This window comes from Epinephelus moara, chromosome 24 (genome assembly GCF_006386435.1).
Source record: "Epinephelus moara isolate mb chromosome 24, YSFRI_EMoa_1.0, whole genome shotgun sequence".
Taxonomy (NCBI): domain Eukaryota; kingdom Metazoa; phylum Chordata; class Actinopteri; order Perciformes; family Serranidae; genus Epinephelus; species Epinephelus moara.
The window spans coordinates 33,445,726-33,468,960 of record NC_065529.1 but is presented as its reverse complement, the minus strand read 5'-3'; the positions used below and the strand labels follow the sequence as shown (position 1 = coordinate 33,468,960).

Sequence of the window (23,235 nt, the reverse complement as noted above, 5' to 3'; positions counted from 1 at the left end):
CAACTGAGTTATATTAATAACGATGTAGTGTGCTGGTCTGTGTAGTATGTTATGCTAGTGATGTATGTCAGTAACAAACATGCTTAGTTTAAGCCGAATCAGTTTTTTTCTAAACTTAACCGTGTGCTTTTGTTGCCTAAACCTAAGGAATTAAAACTATAAATGGTTTTTACCTACAGTCTAAGTTCATTTTGAAAAATACTGTATGCATTTAATGAGCAAAAACTGTATATTTCTCACGACAATGGAAGTTTATCCTGAAAATAGCTTAAAATGACATGCTGTTCATTAACGACAAAAAATAACCCAGTGGGGTTACCTAGAATGTTGTATTTTGATGTGACAGGCCACTGACGAAGGAAGTGTCTGTATTTTACAAGTTGGGAGTGAGAATGTGCTGCAAAACACACCCCGTTTTGTTGTTTGCTGGTCTCGAACTGTGGTCTGCAGCCATCTCAGGCTGCATCAATATGCATCATCCCCTCCACCTCCCAGTGACAAAGTCAGCTCATGAAACATTCAAATGTAACGTCTGTATTAACATGGTTTGCAGATGTGTACTGTGCCAACATTTTCTTTTGGCGACTGGGCTGTACTAAGAGTGACCCCTTTAACTTTGCACAGCCATTTCATCCATTGTTGATACAAAAAATATTGATCATTGCAGCTTTAATTTAGCTTTGCAAATGGAGCGTAATGATCCAGCAACAGATTGAAAAGTGTTTGGTCAGTATACTGATGGGTACTAAGGGAGATAATTTCATTTGTTAATCGAGTCTGCAGCTGTGATGCACTCTGAAGGACATGATAAATGGATCAATTACACTGTAAATGAATTAAATGAAAGCTGTCATATGAGATATTGAACGTGTTTTGCAGGCTGTATAAATGCATCCAGATTTATGTTCAACCATCAGGCTTTCTCTATCTACGATACAAGGCTCCAAGAGTGTGGCTCTGAGTGAAAGTGCAGTTTAAACCAGTGTATTTGTCTGTGTTTCATCAAGAATTTCTAAACCAAGCAATAGCCATGTAAAATATATTCATTTAGACCTCATAATTACATAATTACGCTATTATTTGGAATGCATGAGTGCATCTTATTCTGTACCAATATAAAACAAATGTTCTGCCTGTTTACCTCTATAACTGCATCCCAAAGTGCTGAGAGTTTACTTGAGCTGTAATACAAATCCCTGCTTGGCTGCTCCTCGCTTGGAAACTGCAGCAACCACAAGATAGGTTTTGTTTTTTTCATACTATATGGATGGAAAATATGCACAGCTAGCTCATGAACACTTTTTCAGACAGATTGGATTATTTCCTTCCACGCAGAATGTCCTGCAATAATACCTCAGCTGTCTCCTGCGGCCTCCGATATGAACATTTCCTGGTTCTGTGCTGAGAGCAGACTTTTGTCATTGCAGCAGAAAATAAAGGCATAAATAAAATCAAAGTGACAAAATGAATCCAGAGTGGTTTATTGGTTTATCAACTGGCAGGTTCGCCAAAGCACCATAAGAAACAAACTGAGCAATAACCCGCCTTTATTTCAATGGCAGCATGATGCGGTCAGGAACAGTGGTATTAAAGCATGAGTAAACAGTTTGAACAAAACGTAACACCTTCATGGAAAGGGTTTAATATAGTCTCAAACAGAAGCACAACTTAAGGGACAGTTCACCCCAAAATAAAAAATACATACTCTTAACCTCCAGTACAGTTTATTAATCTAGGTTGTTTTGGTATGAGCTGCAGAGTGTTGGAGATATCGGCCATAGAGATGTCTGCCTTCTCTCCAATATAATGGTACTAGATTTCACTCGGCTTGTGGAGCTTACAGGGCTAAAAAAATACATTTGAAAAACTCAACAGCAATGTCTCTTTCCAGAGATCCTGGCCCGGTTACTAAAGATAATCCACAGACCTTGTTGTGAGCAGTTTCATGTAGGAACTATTTTCTTTCTACCAAACTACACCCGCCAACCATATCACCCCTCAGAAGGAAGCAAGCATCTGCTCATGGCAGAGAAGCTTGTGCTTGTGACAGCGCAATGCCGTCTCCCTAAGCTGAGCTGTAACGTTAGCTAACTCAGTAGTGCTAGAAAAGCTAGCAGAGGATGCAAGCTTCTGTCTGCACAGTGATGCAGTGGGCGGGTGTAGTTTGGTAAAAGAGAAAATGGTTCCTATGTGAAACTGCTCACAACAAGGTCTGTGGATTATCTTGAGTAACCAGGGTCATGATTTCTGGAAAGAGACATTGCTGTTGAGTTTTTCAAATGTATTTTCTTGGCGCTTTGAGCACCACAAGCTGAGTGCCATCTATCTCGATACACTCTGCAACTCACACCTTAACAATCTAGACTGATAAATAGTGCTACAGGAAAAAGGAAAGATATGTATTTTTGATTTTGGGGGTGAACTGTCCCTTTAAGACAGCAGCTTTCACACATTGCACGCTATGTGCTACACTTTATACAGCTGGCTGTATTTCTCAGGGCATAGAGATTGAAATGAATCGAATGCGAGCCACACTGAATCTGTAACACACTGAGAGCGGGAGGGGGGAGGGCAGCAGGACACAAACTGCAGCCATAAACAGGGATTAGAGATGAACACGCAGATACTCACTTATTTTCATCTGGAATACCAGCCAGCCAGCACTGTGCTGCTGCTGCTGCTGCCACGGCTGCTGCTGTGTGTTCACGTGCATCTGTCTGTGTATGTGTGCAAGTATGTAATCATGTGGTGGGTGGGTATGTGGGGGAACAAATCAGCTTTGAGTAGTTGATCTGGAACAAAGTGGCTCAGGAAGCAAGCAGAGCTGTGATTTTATTCGCTAATGTTCGTGAACGACATTTATAATCGGGGGGTTTAGAGCGCACAGGTTAGGGAGGACAGGCAGATTCAGAGGGACTCTCACATCAGAAAACCCACCAGACAGACAGACGGTAAAGACAGACTGAGACTGTAAAGTATAGCTCAGTGCAAACAAATTTAGACAAGCAGGAAAAAATGACCTGAAATAAATTCATGAGAGCCACGAGCTGGATAACAAGAGATTTTATGTTCTTCCTCCTTTCCATGAACATGTATCTAACTTAAAGTGATCACACAATGCGGGCACGCTCGCATGACCACTTTTCTTAAGTGATACTTTGGACAGGAAGAGGAGGATGGATTTCACTCATTATAAGTGCGCAGGCACAGTAAATCTGTCCAACAGATTTCTGCGGGCTAGCAGCAGGGGCTATATTCATAATAAGCCTTGGCTGCAAAAATGTGTGGCCTGAACCACATGATGACGACGGCGATAGTGAGACTTCACTTAACTATCAGGTCATATGACCGCGCTGCTTCTGTGATTTTCACCTCGGGGACAAGTAACCTAAACAGTGTGAAACAGTGGTTTTTGTGTTACTGTGTAACAAATAGTGGATTCTTTTTCACAGTACTGTTTTTCTGTCTCAGTCACAAGAGCGATGGAGGCATTAATCACACAGAAAAGAAACAAAAAACACTCAAAAGTATTCACTCAAGTACAGCAAAGAAGTGACTTTTCAGCTGGAAGAAAATCAAGTAACAGAAGGATACAGAGGGGCTTTGGTCCCAGTCCCATTTGTGTCCAAGTGCTTCAAAAGAGCAGAACAGACTGCTGCAGAATGTTAAACACAGGTGCTTTGCCAAAGACAGCATAGTCTCACTCACATTAATAAAAATAAAACAGCTAAACTCCGTACAATATTTACATATTTTTAGCTCAGTGCATAATGGATGTCTCTTCCATTTCTCTTTTGTCAAATCTATACAAGTCCGTATAGAAAACTCACTTCAGCGCAAAAGCATCACAGGCTAGGAATGCTTGTATTTAAGAAACGGTACACAATTGGTCTTGGCATCAGAAAGCCCCCAGCCAGCCGTCTTCCTTATTAAGTAACAGACAGAGACTTTGTTTACATGCAGAGCGGAGCTGGGCTGCAGGCGGTGGAAGGTCCCTGCTCCTATTGAGTTTCTGGAGGCTGAACTGCTCCCATCAGCATTCATGTGACTGTCAGTGTGGCAGTGTTAGAGGCTTAACCATGCACAGACATTTAGACGTGTTTTTGGAACAAAAAGAAAAACATGCAGTTTGAGGGAAGCAACAGCTGGAACAGTATCAACGATTTGTGAAAACACTGAATACTCTTTGTGTGAAAATAGAGCCATTTCTAAATGGAGGATGATCCACATCCAGCATCATACAAAACATCCGACAGGCTGAGAACCATTTAGTACCTTCATACTCGTAACAAACTATGACTTCTGAGGGGGAGGTGATCTTGGCTTTCTCTGTAGAAACAATACTTTTACAGCAGCTCACATCTGAGAGACTCAAAACAAACCTGCAGTACCTTCTTTACTTTTCACCTTGTCACAAAAATATTGCGTATCTTATGCATTTTTTACCCATTTGCATTTGAAACAGAATAAGCTGGGGCAAAAGGATCGCTAAAAAGGTGGGTTTAGCTACAAAAAATTGTGAGTCCTGGCCCACCTGAGAAGTGGAGAGGGGTCATTAGATGGTGGCTTTAAAAATCTAGATTATTACGCCTACTGGTGCGTGCTGTAGCAATCACTAAAATATGTTCAGAGAGGGTCTGGATATAAAAAATACAAGAGAATATAAAACAGAAAATTTTGGCATTGATTGTTAAACAGGTAGGTCAAAAACACGGAAAATCATCTAACAGGGTGGCAGTCACTTTTCACTTAATTTTCATCTAAAGGTTATTTCTCATCCATCGTGTTCTGTGCATCACCTCATTTGGGCCTCTTCACGAACATTCAGATTTCAGACGTGTCGAGAGTGGACACCTATTTTTGAGCCCGCTGCCTCGCCAGTCGCTTCATGAAGCAACAGGTTACTGTTGCGATGATGACGATGCCCACAAACAAGGCGGAGGAGACTCCGACAACCAAAGGGATGAGGAGGAGGTCAGCAGCTGGGGGGAGAAGAAATGAGAGAGAAGGATGTAAACTAACATCTGTATTTAAATTGTGTTATAATGCACTTTCAGATGGGGAACTGTCGAGTACAGTGCATTAGAGGGTCATTTATACTCACTTTATGTACAAAAATAGATATGTTTATTTCAAACTTTCACCTCAAACAAACCATCACTGCCCTCATACTTCCATGCATCCTTTATGATAACATAGATACAGCCAATGAAAGGCACTAGAGGGCGGAGTCAAAGGCTTCTGACAACAAATATGGAGACAGTGGAGGAGATGGTAATATTCTACCTTTAAATGGAGGCACTGTCAGAGATGGCGGTAGTCTCTGAGGATATTAAAAACATTGTAACATCTGGATGAAGATCTTTTTCACTGTATTACTACAGATGTATAATACCTGGATACTGGACCCCAAGATGGCACCAATAAGTCCAGAGGAATGGCTCGTCTGGTGCATGCGCTAAAGAAAGTTTCTACCTTCCAGGTTAACTTCCACCATATGTGGCCAACTGAATATGTGCAGTAGTGTTTCTCCAGCTGGCCATGTCTGCAAGTTCCGGCTCGGCTCACAGACTTTACATTGTGATGATGTCACAGGTTTTACAATCACTTTTCTCAGCTTGAGGTAAACTTTACCATTATGAAACCTCCATGGATCCAAAAGTCATAATAGAAAGAGTCATAATTGACCTTGATTGCAGTTTGAGATGTCTCGACAACACTATTACAGACGTCTCTTTTACAATGGTGGTCTGCCAGGAAAAAGCTCTTTGAGCCGCAGGGGATTTTTTGCTGCAATACCACGAGTGGCCACTGGGAAAACTAGAAGGAAGGCTGAGCTGCGTTCCTGGGCCCTGTATATTACCAATTAGTTCTATTCCACTATCTTAAAATGTCTTCAACATGTCCTACGATTGTATATCGCTCTAACTGCTCTACACTGTCCCCATGACTTCCTTTGTTGCTGCTGCATTTCGTCCATATCCATAAACATTCAGCAAACTAGCACAAATACGGAAGACATGAATTCTGAAAACTGACAATATCTGCCGTTAAGAATAAGTTAGCCACAAATAGGAAAAAAGTGTCTCCTTGCTTCAAAACAATACAGATAATGACTTTTTATGTAGTACTTTAAACATTCAGGCAGCAGCACACATATTGATGAAAAGCAAGTTAATGGACTGTCCTGCTGGATAAACTAAAAGCACCGTTTGCTCTGGTGATTCACTCATCCAGATCCACATGTAGAACAGAAAGAAGGTCAACAACTAACTTTGCTGCCGGAGCCAACCCATGATTAGTGTAATGATGATTATGTGCTCTGTGCTGGTTATACCTCTGTCGTTCTGACAAATATTTTATATATATATATATATATATATATATATGTTTTATACAAATATATTCTGGATATTTAGACTGTAACTGGATGGGACTAAAATGCATAAAATACAAATCTACCAAAGATGCACTGAAGATCATTTCACCCAAACAACCTCCAGATGTAGCAGATAAACACACAGCACGACTCGTGTTTAATCTCCTCTAGCAGACTCCTGCGCAAGTCCACACAATTTCCATCCAAGATTTGTTTCAGCCACACGTTTCCTTGAAAATGCTGATGTACACTGACTTTGAAAAACATGCAGAAGCTGAAACAGTTAGTCAATTAATTGGTCGTAGGAAATTGATCTGCAACTTTTCTGATAAATGATGAATTGTTTATGTCCTTTTACAAATTAAAATGCTGAAAGTTGTCTGGTTTCAGCTTTTCAAATGTAATAAATTGCTTTACTGAGTAAACTGAGTAAATTGGAGTATTGGTTGGACAACACAAGACATTTAAATGCCACCTTGGGGTCTGGAAAATCCTAATGGTCAATTCAAGTCATTCTTGACAGTTCAAAGATAAAATGATCATTAAGAAAGTAATCAGAGGATCAGTTGATAATGAAAATAATCATTAACTGCAGCCCTCCTTACAAGCAATGTTTCACAAAACTGAATCAATTATGTTAAGAGCAATGAAATTAAATTATTGCTACATAGAACAGGAACAAGTCACATAGGCAACATTTGCACCTGGTATTAACATACATCTGGCATTAGAATGCGTCTCTTCACTTTCCCGCTCTATAAGCGAGTAAACACTTACACCATTTCCATTTGCAAAGACAAATGCACAGTGGTTTTTAACTGGTGGTGGTATTGCTATGCTATCCTGTATGCTATATGCACACTTCAGCACCAATTTATTAGTAGGCCTCAAGAGGACAGACTGCGGGATACTGGGGATGACTTTGAGGGGAGATGGAAGTTCCCCCAATGCGGGGGAGTAATAGATGGCTCTCATATTCCCATCATTGCCCCTCCAACAACACAAAGGAAATCATTCCATCATCGTACAAGCTGTAATGGATCACCTCTCTCGGAAAGTAACACACACAGAGGATGTTAGTTGAGTAGGCGGTCCTTCAGTGGGGCCCAGGACACATTAGCGTACACACTGCTGAAAAAATTGTGGCCATATGTAGCCCAGAACACCTCTAAATTGGATCCCAAGACCCACTGAGGACGCACTGGGAACATTCACATTCTGTATTTAGAGCTGTCCACTTGTGGTCCAATCACCAACGATGCATGTTAATATCCAGTGTCATGGTTGCCATAAAGTGTACACACTGTGTTCATATTTCAGGCGTAAAAACACGTGATCTGCTAGGGAAGGATGTAGAGAAGAATCAATCTACTTAAAATGTACAGACACTTCTCAAGGTCAAGAGTAAATGTTTGATATTTACTCTTGACGTTTACACAGGCTACCCTCAGGCTAGTGATCGAAGGTCACCGTATAAATTCCCGGACCAGCAGGATAAATCTGGAGCTTTAAGAGGTGAACGTGTTTAACTGTGAGTGTGAAGAAGAGCCGTACTCTCAGCAAAACTGCGACAAAAGTCTTTTTGTAATCTGTACACAATCACTATGATTATTACAGTAAAACAAACCCAGGGAGACTCTTACCTCTGGCGTACAGGTAAACTGTCACCGTGTTTGACTCCGCTTTGGCGCCCGTGTTGTACCAGCCTCCATGCGGGTCCTGACCCCACGCCTGGGCATGACAGGCATACATGCCCTGATCATCCATTGTAGCCGAGTGAACCCTCAGTCTGTAGCTGCCAGCTGACAGGCGGTCGATGCTTATCTCACTTCCGTTGGTGTAGGTCTTTGCGACACCATCGTACATGAGGACGGCTACCAGTGTGGGCTTCTCCTCCACAGGGGGAACATCAGACGCTGGGCTCTCATCCTTCTTGATAACTCGTTCAGGGATTGGCCACCGCAGCCACTGCACCTGGGCCTGGGCGGGACCTGTGGTTGTCACGGTGGCGTTGCAGATCAGTGTGATGGTGCTGCCTCTTTTTAACAGAGGGCCCCGGGGGAGCTGAGCCACAGCTGCAACGAGCACATCTGTGGAAGGAAGTGGTCATTCAAAGAACAGTTTATAGAGGGTAAACTGAACATACGGTGTGTGACTGTCAGTTTAAAAACAAAACTCAAATGCATGATTTTCATGTGTGATGAAGCAGATGTTTCCATTTTATTTTTATTTTTTTAACAATCATCCTAATAAGGTGACCTGAGTTCACTGAAGTTTAGCTAACATGCTTTTCTGATCAACATGAAACCACCGAAACCACAGATTTCAGCTTTGGCAGCCTACCGCTGAGCACTGGAATACTAAACTAACTTATTATTTATCCCTGATGTTTTGTTTTCATTAAAACCATTTCTCAGAAAATACACAAAGTTTTATGAATTTACTTAAAACTTTAAGACAGATTTGTAAAGCTGGAGCCATTTGAACTCAGCCCCATTGCGGCCAAATGGCTCACAGCCCAGACCTCCAGACTGGGCCACTGAGGCACTGCATGAATTCATACTTTTAAATCATTTCTCACACCAAACCAATACACAGCAGAACTGTAATCAACAATGGAAAGAAAGGGGAATCACTAATAGAAATGAAGGCTGTGCGGGATTCCTACAGCTTTAGATTTACAATTTTTTTTATGACACTCGGAATAAAATTTAAGACCAATTTAACAATAACTAATTGGGGGGAGAACCAGAGCAATTTCTGAGGGTTGGGGACAATTTTGTCCAAATGTTTATTGTAACATAAAACATGACTCTTTTTGTCTTGTGGTGCAGATGAGGTTAAAGCAGAACTGGAAAATAGCAGGGGTTTGTTGGAGAGTCTTTTTGAGGGATTTTATGTTTCTCACTCTGCATGTGGGATTCCACTGCACTGATTCCCATTGTGCCGAGTTTGAAAAACTTTATGCAGAAAAATACAACAAGCCCAGTATGCAAGGCTTACACCAGTTTCAGCCATGCTGCAAAACTGTGATTAAATGTTTGGCTTTTGTTGAATCTGCACCTCCCCATGTCATACAGGGTACAGTGACAACTAGCTAACAGACAGTGAAGCATCAAAATATTAGCATTGTTGGTTTTTCTATCCTCATCTGCATGACTTTAATGAGACAGGCATTTGGTAAATTATTTCTAAAAAATAGATGTTACCACTTACTTTGATGTTTTATAGTGCAACAAGACACATGAGTAGCGCTTCTCACCTTTGCTCTTGAGGTTCACGGTGACTCCCTCTGACCTCTGGGTGATTGTTGCAGGAGTTGAAGGGCCAGGGTTACTTCTTCCAGCGTACACACTCACCACACACCGATACACCCCTGAGTCTAAGGGCCGGGCTGAGAACAGCTTCAGAGAGTACTTCCCCTCCGCCACTTTCTCTAGAGAGCCGCCGCTGGCTCGGCTGAGGTCATCCCCCCAGCTCACAATGCCGTTCGGGCTCAACCGGGCCACCTCCACCTTAATGTTAAATACAGTGTGTCAGTATGTGTTAGACTGAACATTGATATGTGATTTATTCTCCGCAATTTACTAGAAGCTGTGAATTCTTTATATTATTGCAGACTGTTCCCTAAAGCATGCCATGATGTCCATCAAACGCTAATGTCATGAAAACCATAATGTCAATTTCTGGCTGCTGCTGCTGTTTGAGAGCCAGCTCTCAAGTGTCATTTATCAGAACTCTACCTCCAGCACTTAATGCACCACACCTGAAAATATTTCAAACCCATCTGGAATTTCAGCTCAATGAACGTGCAACATCAATGTCACTTTGACAGAAAATAAATTAGGGTTAAGGGTGACTGTGATGGATCACCCATCCACGCCTGCAATTAAGTTGACTGATAATTAATCTTTATCATTAGCATTATTTATTATTTACACTTTTTATAATCACTTACATCCTTTTGTCCAATTTGTGGTCACATTTTCAAAACTCTAAACACAATTTCCAGAACATCTGTCTGGTGTGGACCATGTCATTAATATGCTGTCAATTACCCCGTTTAGATCCCCCACCCATTCCAATGGACATTACTTTTTTTGGATGTCTTAATTCTTTGATTACTGTCACCTGAGCCAGCAAAATGCAAATTTATTTAATGGGATGTCTGTAAGGCAATCACAATGTTCCACATCATGTAAAATTGACTGCCATGCCCCTTTTTTTCTACAAGCATGGCTGACTGTGAGGCAAGGAGGAAGCACAAGGCACATTACAGTCTATAATTCATATTGCTAAAGTACATAATTTATGTTTGAATGGTTTTTAAAGTAAACAAGAGATGTTATATTACTTATACATGTCAAAGCTAACAGAAAAATATTAAAGACAAAAGATTTACATCACAAAACTTCACAAAATTTCACCACCTCTAATTTGATAGCACTCTGAAGTGCAGTGCTAAAGCTCACACTAGGTCAACTGAGCAGTGAACTAAGAAGAAAGGTCAATTTGCATTTTGCAATGTTGGGCTATCAAAAGCAAAATCAAGCAAAACTGATATCCCTACTTGAATCATAACCCCTGATATGTATCATATCTCCAGACTCTTGCCAACACACAGCCCTACACTAAGCTATAACCTGCAAACAGCAAACCACATTAGTTCAAATAAGTCCACAAAATGAGAATAAGCACCTCGACTCCTCCGCTCCCAGCGACATCACTGCTTACTGATCCCCTCTTCATCCACTGAACCAGAAGGCCGGAGCTCACTTCAGATGGCAGCCCCAACACCTCACAGGTCAGGATGAGAGGGGAACCGACCTGCAGGGTCACCTCCCCTCTGGGTGAGGATGTAATACTCAGAGACTCCGCTGGTGAATGGAAAAGATAAAGACAGCTAAGTAAAAGTGAAAAGACAGGAAGTCCTCTGTGATGGAGGACCTCAGACAAGCACTTAGACTGTGACAGTAAAAATCTTCCCAGGAAGCAATATACTGTATCATCTCTGTGGGAAAGCGAGAGTGGCCTCTCTGGTATGTTACATATTTAATGATCAGGATAAAATGGATTACCACCTCAACCAGAAAGCAAAAATTAGCAAAATGGCCTTGAGCATCACACAATGATGATTATAGTGTATAACAAAATGGAACACAATAAGAAAGGGATTAGAATAATTATATTTTCTGTATACTGGATTCGATTTTCCACATCAGTGACCCCTAAGAAGAGTCGTAAAACAAATCTGAGGGCTACTGTGATGATTAAACAAACAGAGAAGAGGAAAAGAACATATTTCTGCTACATAGATAATGTCAGGCTTTTCTGTAATCTTTCTTTTTTGTCATGCAAGTTACTGGAAATTCAGGCCTTTACACACAAGAGTAAACATTTATTTGTTTTAAGTTGTCACCAGTCAAACAGGTTTGGGACCATTACATGCTTGCTGTATCGTAAATATCAGTGCATACATGTGCCAAACCTGTGTCCTATACAAATAGCCACCTATTAAAAGATGTGTTACTCATTTGAACTACTGCAGCTGTTATCGACTAAAACGCCACAATCATATTCATCAGTCTAGTATTTTATAACCTGAGGTGCACTCAGCTTTGCAGTAACAGTGAATTTATACTGCAATTTCCTATTAATTGCTCGATTACTGTGTCGTATTCAGAGACACAAATAACGCATAGCGGCAACTTTGATTAATGTCTTGAAGAGGTTTCATATTGGAGGTACTAATAACCCTCGTATAACTGGAAGATAAATACAGTGGTCCATTGTGTTTGAGCGAAACCTCATTTAAGCACTTCCCTAAACACAGATCTGCTCAATAATAGATACATTATTTATGTAAACAAAAGAAGACGCGTCAGACTCTTGTATTAGTCAGACAACAGAGGCCAGAAAAGACAGCACTAAATAGTGCTTGTCAGTGAGTGTCGGGGAAAAAACAATGCATGCATTGATGAGATTCAATGCTTTAACTTCAGCTTCAGTTTTATTGTTTAAGAGAAAAAATATGACCTACATAACTTTTAACTCCCAATACATAGTTTCTTAGTACTAAGAGGCTGTCTGTGTCTCTACCCAGCACCAAAGGTTCATAAAAAAAGAACACTTATGGTTTGAATAATTCAATATTTAACTTTTTCCTATGAGCAAACACATCGAGAATATATATCAGGTTAACTCCCTATCCAAAGTGTTACCAAAAAAACAAAAAAAAACAAAAAAACAAAAACAAAAAGTGTTTAAAGAGCAAGGTAGAGCTGTCCTGACAGTAATGGACACATCACTCTGACAGTAAGATAGTCATCCTCTTTGTGGGATATAAGAGGCCAAGGTGGGAGGAAAGATGACTTAATCCTTTAGATCTACACAAGCTCTTTAGAATTTAAATTGAGCCAAGCGACGGGGCAGCAGACAGTCATTCAGCTGCTCGGCCAGGCAGCTATCAACCCATCAAATCCAGCTGGATAATCGGCAAGGGAGCTGAGCATCAGGCCTGTCAGTCAGGCGCTGTGACAGGAGACATCCTGAACACATACTGAGTGGTACTTCAATAGTTTCAGGTTCTAAAATGTGAGAAGTTGCCGCCTTTCCTTAGTCATACATTATAGTATAGTAAAAGAAGACACTTGATAAAGTCACCTTAGGCTACACATGGGACAATGTGAAAATTTCACGTCATGAGTATCCTGCTAAAACTAATTGCGATTCACACTATCATCCCAATAATCATTAAAATATGCTTAAAACTCTTAAAATGGCTCTAAAACAAACTGGAATCATTTAACCTTACATTTTGTTAAGGGTCTAGTGTGTAGGATTTAGTAGCATCTAGCAGTGAGGTTGCAGATTGCAACCGACTGAAATCTCACCTGTGTATCAAGTGTGTAGGAGAATACGAGGGCCAATGTGAAAATAGAAATGGCCCTTTCTAACTACTGTAGAACAACATGGCAGACTCCATGGAAGAGGAGCTGCTCTGTATATAGATATAAACAGCTCATTCTAAGGTAACAAACACAACGATTCTTAGTTTCAGTTGATGATAAACAAATGAAACCGAAGTTATGGATATAATATATTTTTGCCAATATAGCCTCCTAAATCCTAAACATCAGACCTTTAAGAAACAAACACTTAAACACTTATTGTGAATGTTTTCATATCGTAATTGGCGCTAAAATTGTATTTCGTCCCATGCCTACCCCGGGCTCTAAGGGCCCTGATGAACCAAGCCAACAGCTGGCTGTCAGGTGATGTTGGGCCATCAGTGAGTGTCTCTTGCCCTAGTTTTTGCCACATGTCCTGCACTGTTGGCAGTAGTCTGCTTTTTTTCCAGCCAATTTAGCATACTGAATTGGCATTGGAGCTGGCAGAGTCTGGTGGTGAGAGAAATCACTCTGATTGGCAGTTAAACTCAGTGCAGAAGAAGAGAAATGGAAATTGAGGGAAGAAAACAAACAGCTAAAGTCAAAGGGGTGTGGGATTAAAACAAACTTTTTTTTTTTCCATTGAGCTCTTTAGCAGAAATGGTACGTAAATGTTTACGCTATTGTTTACTAGGGCGCAGTTAATATCCTTTCTTCTTTCAACATCGGGTTGTGTTGTTAAAGTGTTAACTGGCTAACTAGCATCTTCAATCGGTCCTGTTCGTTTTCCTGTTTCCACTGCCTGTTGGAATGGAGAGTTATTTCCCCTTACTCAGGCGCAGAACATGGGTGCTAGTTGGCCATTTTCTCTAGTCTTTGCAGTGTGTTCAGGTGCAACTGCCTTAAGATATTGTGATGGACATCTTTCACCGCTTTATGGACCACAGGATTAATTAATTAATCAACAGATATGTCGATAACAAGAAAAAAACGTTAGATGCAGCCCTGATAGTAAGATGTTGATCCATCCACTCAGTAAGGGAGGAAAAACCCAGCCATCCAGGCAGCTAATCGGAAAGCTCAACACTTAGTCAGCCAACAAACAAGGCAACAAGCTGACTACAGATGTGATTCCAGTTACGTGTTTAATCAGCCCCCCTATCTATCCAGTCAGTAAACTGCTCAGTCAGCCAGCCAGCAAGCTCGACATTCAGTTAAGCTGTGAGTAACACAAACATCCAGAGCCTTAAATCTGGAAAGAGTCCAATGTACTCAACAGCACCACAAGTCCAGGCCAGCTGAGAGAGAATTAAGACTCTTGAACTGACAAGTAGAAACCAAACTTTTGCTTTTATTGTCTCTGGTTCGTTCTGTAACTGGAGCAGCCTATTTTATTTTATATCTTATTCCCTCAGTTTGCTGCAAGATTTTATTACTAACCACATCATCTTTTAAACGTCTGTTGTTTGAACAATGATCGCTGAACAGAATTATTGTGCAATATTCTTGCTGCAGTATGATCACTGCCACATGCTGACATATTTTTAGCAAATGTCACTACAAATACTGGCACAGTTTCTCAGTTACACTGACCTAGTTGTTGAACAGTCAAGTTGCCAATATCCAGCGTCCTCTGTGCAATCTTCTGCCATGATCGATCAGGGTCCAGAATCCACTGCGCGGCCTCACAGAAATACGAGCCTGAGTCGTCTGGCTGCACTGCTTTCATTTTCATCACGTACACATCCAGTCCGGCCTCCCCGTTCCTCTTCTCCAGCGTGATCTCGCCGCTATCGTACCGCTTCTTGTACAAATGTCCGGGGACGACCCCCAGCAGCTTGTCAATGGAGATAATCTCTCTAACGGTGCTGACCTCCCCTCCCACTCCGCTCCCCATACCCTCTCCGCCACTACGCTTCCCAAACGTGATGGACAGATGGGTGAGCTGCTCCGATTGGATGCCGGCAGAGCATGTCAGCGTTAATTCGGCTCCCTCTGGCACGGGCTGACTGGTGAGGGAGCGGGTATAGCTGATTTGGAGTGTGTCAGGGATCACTGCGGGTGTACAAACAGACACAGACAGACAATTACATTACAACAGGAGGCTACAGGAGCCAGATGGGAGGAGAAAATATGCTAAATTTAATTTCTATTGCCTGCTTGCTGCTTAGACGTTTCCATGTTTAGAAAACTAAAGCGAATCATGAAATTGGGTTGCTGAGACTGCAAGCCGTTTACCACCCTTAGCTTCGGGCACTGGCTTTGCCAAAGAAAGGAGGATTAGCTGGCTATTATGAAGATAACACACTTCAGCTGCAAAACTAACACCCAGCATGCTACAAACATAAACTTTGTGCTGCACAAAGAAGACGATGAAAAGAAACAGAATTGGTAACTACGTGGATGGTCTAAAATTGCCAAAATATTTTGGATAGCTTCAGCAGACGGATCTTTGTAGAATGAAAGAGAAACAGTATAAAAGAAAACTCCAGATGGTAAGTATAAATAACTGCTTACACATGAGGAATGTCATCACGCACCAAGTTAAACACATAGTATGATTAATAAATGTCATCCATCTGGCTGATGCAGTGCATACTTTCTGATAAAATCGTCTCATACAGTAACCCTCAACCCCCATAACAGATCTGGAATTTGGTCTGCTGGTTTCCACTATACGTCATAACTAACTATGACTGTCATCTAGTTGGTGCTCGGGCTGGGTATCATGTGAAATCTTGCAGTCAGGGATGCAGCAGCTGGATTGAATCCGATATTTAAAGTAACAATTTAGCCATTAGAAGAAACTGATTGTTTTTTGTTGTAATTTATTTTGTTTTTGTTGTTGTTTATGCCCCCTTTTGTGCCAGGGACACAAAGAAATCTTCCTTATAAAACAATAACTGAGCTGTCATTCAGCTGTACATTACACTATCTTTGAATGAGCACAAATTCAACAACCTTCTTTCACATGAAAAACAGTGTTTTTTTTCAAATGCTTAAAAAGCCTTTTTACCATATATCATAAATATTATTTTCCTCTATATAATATCTGTTTTATATTGCTGTAAAAAAAGGCAATAAATTTCTCCTTTAAACAGCCGTATAGATTCAAGTTTCCTGCCAAAAACTAACTTTTACCAGATTACACTTACACACATCATGAGAACGTTATAATTTACCTTCACCAAAAACTTTTTTTTTTTTTTTTTTAAAGATATGTTTTTGGGCATTTTTGCCTTTATTGGATAGGACAGCCAAGTGTGAAAGGGGGACAGAGAGAGAGGGGATGACATGCAGCAAAGGGCCACAGGCCGGACTCGAACCCGGGCCGCCGCGGCAACAGCCCTGCACATGGGGCGCCCGCTCCACCACTAAGCCACCGACGCCCCACCAAAAACTAATTTCGACTGAATAAATCATAATCATCATAATTTAACTAGATGCAACCTCCCTTAGCTGTTAGTTAAGGTAACTAGCTCTCCTTCTGCCGATGTCGACATGGATTCGTTGTTCACAAAGTAGCATTATCAGGGAAAAAATGGGGCGTGTTCCTGGACATGTGACAGTGACTTTCCTATGTCCTTTAGTCCTGAAGGTGTGCCAGGGAAGATGTCTTTTCATACCAAACATATTTTTTATTGTCACTGGGACAAAAGGATACCGTTACTTTCGCGCCCTGCTTTTAAGGCTGTGCAAAACTGATGTGGCAAAACAGAAAAACGTTGGTCACTGCCATCGGTGGATGTCAACTTATTTGCCAATAGGTCAATGGCAGTGAGGGCAAATAACGGCCAGTACTGATATATCGGCACATCCATATTTGTAGTAGTAGTTGGTGATATAAAACAAGGGTTTTAGTACCACAACTGAAACCCTTCTTTCCAATGTCTTACTTAAAGATATATATTATTGTACCATTATATTTCTACAAAACCCTTTTTGCAATCAACAAAAGAAGCAAGTGATCTCAGACGTTCAATGTTGTTTAAGCACAAGCAGCCACACAAGAACTCAAATAATACACCAGAATAACAGTTGCAAAATTTAAATTCTACTCAGGAACTGTCTCATCAAAGAATAAGTAAACAAGATTACAAATCTGACCAGAAATTCAAGGGCAGCATTTGATAATTGACATGTTTCAATACTCTTTGCGACAGGCACATTATCTGGTAAATTACAATACTGTCACACCATCTGTACCAAAGTTAGTGGCTTAAAATAAGAAAAAAAAAAATCAAAAACAGAGAGAGGCTGGAGGCTGATCTTGCTGTGTTTCAAGATAATTGTACTCAGTCAGACTTCTAGGATATATTCCAATCATCAGGGTTATGTTTTATTCATGCACTGCACTCTTCTATTTCATGGATTTTAACATATTCATTGCATCTCTGTCTTCATATTTTGTGTGGTACTTTAATATTCTTACAGTTACTTTATCCTTCTGATCTCATCTGTATTATTAGACCCTGATTACTTCATTAATCTATGTTATGTTTTTATGTTGTAAACTCTGTTATATGTTACATGTGGTGGTGCTGCTGCTGTCTGTCTAATCTCAGTGAGGCCCCTCCTTTTGTTTAATGTTGGTGATGTTCTCTGATTTACTTATTTTCAAAACTGTTAAATACATACTGTATATCTCTTACCTTTTACAGTCACTTTCCCGCTGTAGTTTCCCTGGTAGGTGCTGTCCGTGCTGGGTGTGTAGCACTCATACGTCCCCTGGTCTTCAGCCCGGAGCCTCTGGATCACCAGCCGGACCTTGTCTCCCGAGTCCCTCTCCACCCTCACCTCCCCGTTCCTCACCCGGGGCTGGAACGGGGCATAAGGGAAGCCCTTGTCCCTGGTGGACACCACTCCCATCTGCCTCCCAGCAGCATCATCCCTGTACAGGAACCACTCAAAGTGCTGCGTGCGTGGGCCTTCGTACCCTGATACAGCACAGGGCAGGGAGAGGGGGAACCCTGCAACACGGTAGAGGGTCCCGATGGGAAGGGTTACGTCGCGACACACGGCGTACTGGAGCACTGCGAAAGAAAAATGGAGACAGCAAAGAGTGTGAAAGACGGTGACAAACAAGCGGGAGAGATTGGAAACGGAAACGCTTTCAATTTCTGTCTGTCACAGTCTTGCCTCACAGCATGTTTGGTACATGGACTCACCGATCAATATTCTGAGCTGATGACTGACTAACAGGGAATCAATATTTTAAATAGCTTGGGAGAAAAAACACTAGAGTTGAGGCTGGGCCAGCTTCCTCTGAATACAATGAAACATTTAAGAAATGAATTACAATCATCTCAGTGGGCTTTTTAGCTCATAATATGAGCATGTTTGGGTAATTTAAAGGAACGATTCACTAAAATACTGAATAAGACTAGTTTGTACAAAGAGTGCTACAGTTTCAGTAAGATTTATTGAAACTGGCTGCAGCTCACTGGCATTAAAACTGTAGTGCTATAAATAACAATTATTTTGAATTGCTGATTAAAATGCCAATTAATTTTCACAAATAATCCATTAATCTTTCTATAAAATGTCAGAAAATGGTGATTCATGCTAATTTTAATATCCCAAAGTGTTACTGTGAGCAGCTGTGTTGTTATATTTATTCAGATGTTGTTATTGAGTTGCACAAATGTAATTTTTCAGCGCTCGAAGTAGCAAAAGCTGAAGGTCACTGGGTGCATTGTGTTGGAATGTGCTAAATTTGATATCTCCAAACTGCAAGTCACACCTCACTGAGTGAAAGAGACTTCACTCGGGCCAAGAGGGAAAAATAAAATGTTCTCTATCCACCTCGCTGTTTAAGAGGAACCTGGTAACATGGGACATTTTCTGGTTATGAGTAAAATATTCATGCATATATTCAGTACGAGCGCCTCGGGGGCTTCCAGCTTCCAGGTTGAAGTGTAGTTGTATCTCACTGAATCTCATTGTCTGGCAGCATACACCACTTCCCCTGGAACCCCTCTGAAATAGTTACAGACACAGACTGAGCTCGGCTATTTAAATACTGAACCTTCTTTCAGCCACAGGCACTGAAACTTCTCATGCCATTACTATTCTCCCATGGTGAGGGGACTTACGTAAAGTAATATTTCCTCCTTTAAAAGAGGGAAGCTGGGAGGAGTGAGACGTCATCAAGCATGTTTTGTGACTGACTCCACAGACTGTATTTCTTTAGAGATTTGTATTATCCTTTAATAGTTTCAATTCACACTTTTGTTTTTTTTGCATCAGCAGGACCATTCTTCCAGGTCATTTTAACCAACTGAGAAACAAGCCAAATGCTAACATGAAGGTAAGACAACTAAGATTACAATAATGACCATTTCAATCAAGAAGAATTTAAGAGGAGCTGTACAACAAACCATGGAGGCTGTGTACAGTAAAAACTAGGAATGCATCTTTTTCTCTCCCGATACCAATTCAGATGGCTAAACTAAGAGTAAGTGCATACCATGTAGCAGTGCTCTCTTTCCACCCAAATTTAGAAAATAGAAACCTGACAAAGAAGCTGTATTTACTGTGGACTAGTCACATTAGAGGAGAGTATCAGCATGCCAAATAAAAACATGGTGCAAGATAATTGAAACTCAATAAAACGCTGAGGTTGCAAGCAGTAATGGACGGGCCTCGCACCTTCCCGCACATCCAGGGTGCTGATGGGATGCCAGTCGCTGCAACTGTGCATTCCCTTGACAGTCGGACACTGCACGCACGACTAACAAGTTTACTTCTTGGAGTGTGTTGTGCTAGAAATAACATATCGCAAATTGTGTACCACTTCCTGTGTCCATTATTTGGCACTAGAGAACACACACTCATTATATGTCACGTTGCTGTATGTCATGTGTAGACCACAGCATGCAAATTTCATGAAAATCACATTATGTTTGTCACATTAGGCTGACCTCCGTAGTTGTCAGTACACGGTGCCATGACTGTGACTCAATATGAGCCTGTAGACGTCTTCAGGCTGGGACGAAGTTTAGACCAGATTTGACCATATATAGTGGAGTAACAAACTACTTCCTGTCTTGTGGCAAAAAATAGAAATTTGATGCTTCACCATGGTTATGGTTAGTTTTGTTGGGGGCGCTACTGAGCCATTTAGTAACAACTGATGATGACACCTATAAAATATCACATTTTTTCACCAGTTCTGATGTGTGTGGAAAGTTTTGTGAATTTTTTGAGAACCTTAAGCCCTCAAAAATGTGATTAATTTGCATAAATACATAAAATTCCTTGCATTGCAATGGGGGCCTTGCAGAATTTGGTGCTGTTTCAATATGGAGTTAGAAAACCTTAATAGCTCACTTAAGTTAAGACTGATTTTGTTAGATATTTACTGACAAGAGTGGATGTTAAGCCAAAGGTCAGATAGATAATCTCCTCAATAACCTGATCGTAAAATAATGTTTGATAAGAAGGGTGCACATCATTAAAGACAGTTGTCGACCAAGTGATTGAAGTTTACAGGTGGGGCCAAAAGCTGAGAAATTAACTCATCTTCTCAAAATGTACATGAACCCCGAGTAACCCGACATAACAGTCAACAAACATACGCCCACAAACTGACACTGAACAAAGGCTGATCACCACCTCACATACACACACCCTTTAACCCTCACCTAAAACTGATAAAACTACCTGATCAACTAGAAATACTAGATGGGTGTGTTCTGGCACTCCCCGCCTGTCTGCGTGTATGTGTGTGTCAGACCTCTAAAACAACTGGAGCTTTCTCACAGGCCGCGCCACGGCCTGATAACAACACGCCCATAGATAATGACATGGGAGACTAGTGGAAGGCTTAAGCGGATCAAGTCCTAATTAACATTGGGCTCGGACTGATAGGGCTGGGGGACACCGCGGCTCGTGACCATGCTCAATACCGTCTGGATTAGACGTTGTGCAGCGCGGGGGGAGCCCCAGTTTTCTTATCAAGAGATGCAAGGAGCCCTGTCTATTTGGTTATCAGATAAGATTCTTATAATTAATAATACTGTGAGAAGGGAGATAAAGACTGTGTCATTCAATCTGATGAATTCTCCTTATTTCTGAAGTGTTATGAGAAGTGAAAAGTTGAAAACAGAAGAAGTCCTGATGGGCAGACATATTCATGCATTTCAGCTTTATGTACTTCTGCTTGTCTGGGTTTTGTGGCTTATTCTTACCCTAAAATAAAGTCTTATTTTAACCCCTAAGCACCTTGGATTTCTTTGGTTATCTCGTCATATTTTCCCTTTGCAAAGAGCATCTTCAGAAGGAAAAAGCATCACTTACGGTTAAGTGCAGCTGACCTTTTTCAGCATCTTTCTTAGCTTTAATGTCAGTATTCAAGATACAACACATTATTGCCATTGTAGCTGATGGGAATTTGCTTTTGGGGAAGTAACACAAAAAGAGAAATACCCTGAGCAGTTACAACAAGACCATGCTCTGACAATAAAACATAAAGGGCAAAACTAGTGTTTCTGTGTGGTTGCTATCAGTACCATATGTTTACCATTGTGTAAATTCAATTGTGTTCTACTGATGGGAATACCTTTGCTTGGGACTTCCTGGATGCCACCAGGAACTCATTTTTTGACCAAACACACCTGTTTCTCAGACACAACCATCTCCACATTCATCAAATAGCAGGCAAGTGATTTTTGTGTTTGATAGTGGAGTTAATCACCTCTGTATTTGAGTATGAGGTAATAAAATAACAGGCATCCACAGGCAGAAAATAACAGTAGGCCAAATCATAAAACTAAAGCTACATGCTACAAATGGTATTTAAATTAATAGTCTGATTGCTCGGCACACAATCATACAAATGTACCTCCTAGTGACAGATGGCGAGGCGGTTTTGTGTGCAGAGCAAACACTGCACTGGCTGCACTCACCCCATTGTAGAAAAACGAATAATGCTGTTTTCATCGAAGCCATCATGGTCCTCATCTTCCCCCCCGATGTCCAGATGGATTATGTTGACTCAGATTTCTCTCTCCGTGTTCCCCTGCGCGTTTATCGCCGATCATGCTTCATCCCGCCGTTGCAGACCAACTGTGTTCAGAAATCAAAACGACACACATGATGGGATGATCTTGTGAAGGAAAAAGAAATGATAACCTGCAACAGTGGAGCCATACACCGATGCACACAGAGAGGAGAGAGTTAGCGCCATCAGCTAACTACAAGGCGGAGGAATATCAGTGGATGTGGAGACAACGTGCAGAGCTGCAAATTTAATCACCTTTATCATGCACCGTCGCATCTCCGTCAACACCCCGTCTGCTCCATAATAATAATAGCCCGGTTTGGTTTTAGATTATACCGCCTCGACAGACACGCCGTCCAGCCCAGCCATGGAGGGGTTGGCATCACAGGGGGTTGGTGTGTGTGGGGAGGGGGGTGTGTGTGGTGGAGGAGGAGGAGTGGTTACTAACAAAACAGGGAGGAGCATGCATGCAAAAAAGGCCCCAAGGGACGAATTAAACTGGTGCCATTGGTTAAGACAGCGACGGTGACATTTTGAACCAATGATAATAGAGTGTTGGAAAGAGGTTGAAACAGCAGCGTTGAACCACAAGAGGGCGCCACGGCAAAACATACAGTCTGACCCTGTTTGTATGGCCTTGTCAGGTGGGTTAATGATTTATAACTGCCATGTTGTTGACAATAAGTCCTCAGATTCTTTACCAAAGTAAACATACCAACATAACAAGCTTAAAATACTTCATTGCAAGTTTAACTCAAGCATTAAAAAGCCAACTTAAGCAAAAGTGCACAAGTATTTCCAGCAAAATGTACTTAAAATACTGTATCAAAAGTGGGAGTCCTTTCTCTGCAGAAAACAGATGCAACTGAACAAAAATGTAAAAGCAAAACTTTTAGTTTTGATTTAGGATATTTAGGACTTTTTCTGTGCACTCAAAAGGCTAAGTTCTCTCAAATTTTGTC

The 23,235-nt window shown here is 41.2% G+C and overlaps 1 protein-coding gene across 2 annotated transcripts; it reads right to left on the bottom strand.

Moving 5' to 3' along the window:
* Window positions 1-1,460: 1,460 nt before the first annotated feature.
* Window positions 1,461-22,668, bottom strand: igsf8 (immunoglobulin superfamily, member 8). 2 transcript variants are annotated; one of them, XM_050036954.1, is made up of 8 exons: window positions 22,529-22,668; window positions 22,179-22,338; window positions 17,922-18,302; window positions 14,863-15,324; window positions 11,078-11,256; window positions 9,642-9,894; window positions 8,023-8,469; window positions 1,461-4,982 (listed from the first exon to the last, which is right to left on the bottom strand). In XM_050036954.1, exons 2-8 carry the CDS (start codon window positions 22,231-22,233, stop codon window positions 4,855-4,857), a joined length of 1,905 nt encoding a protein of 634 aa, XP_049892911.1. In that variant the 5' UTR covers window positions 22,234-22,338; window positions 22,529-22,668; the 3' UTR covers window positions 1,461-4,854. The 2 variants fall into 2 exon arrangements, with proteins under 2 accessions (XP_049892911.1, XP_049892912.1); XM_050036955.1 differs by having other exon boundaries at window positions 22,179-22,404; window positions 22,529-22,661.
* Between the last annotated feature and the right edge of the window lie 567 nt (window positions 22,669-23,235).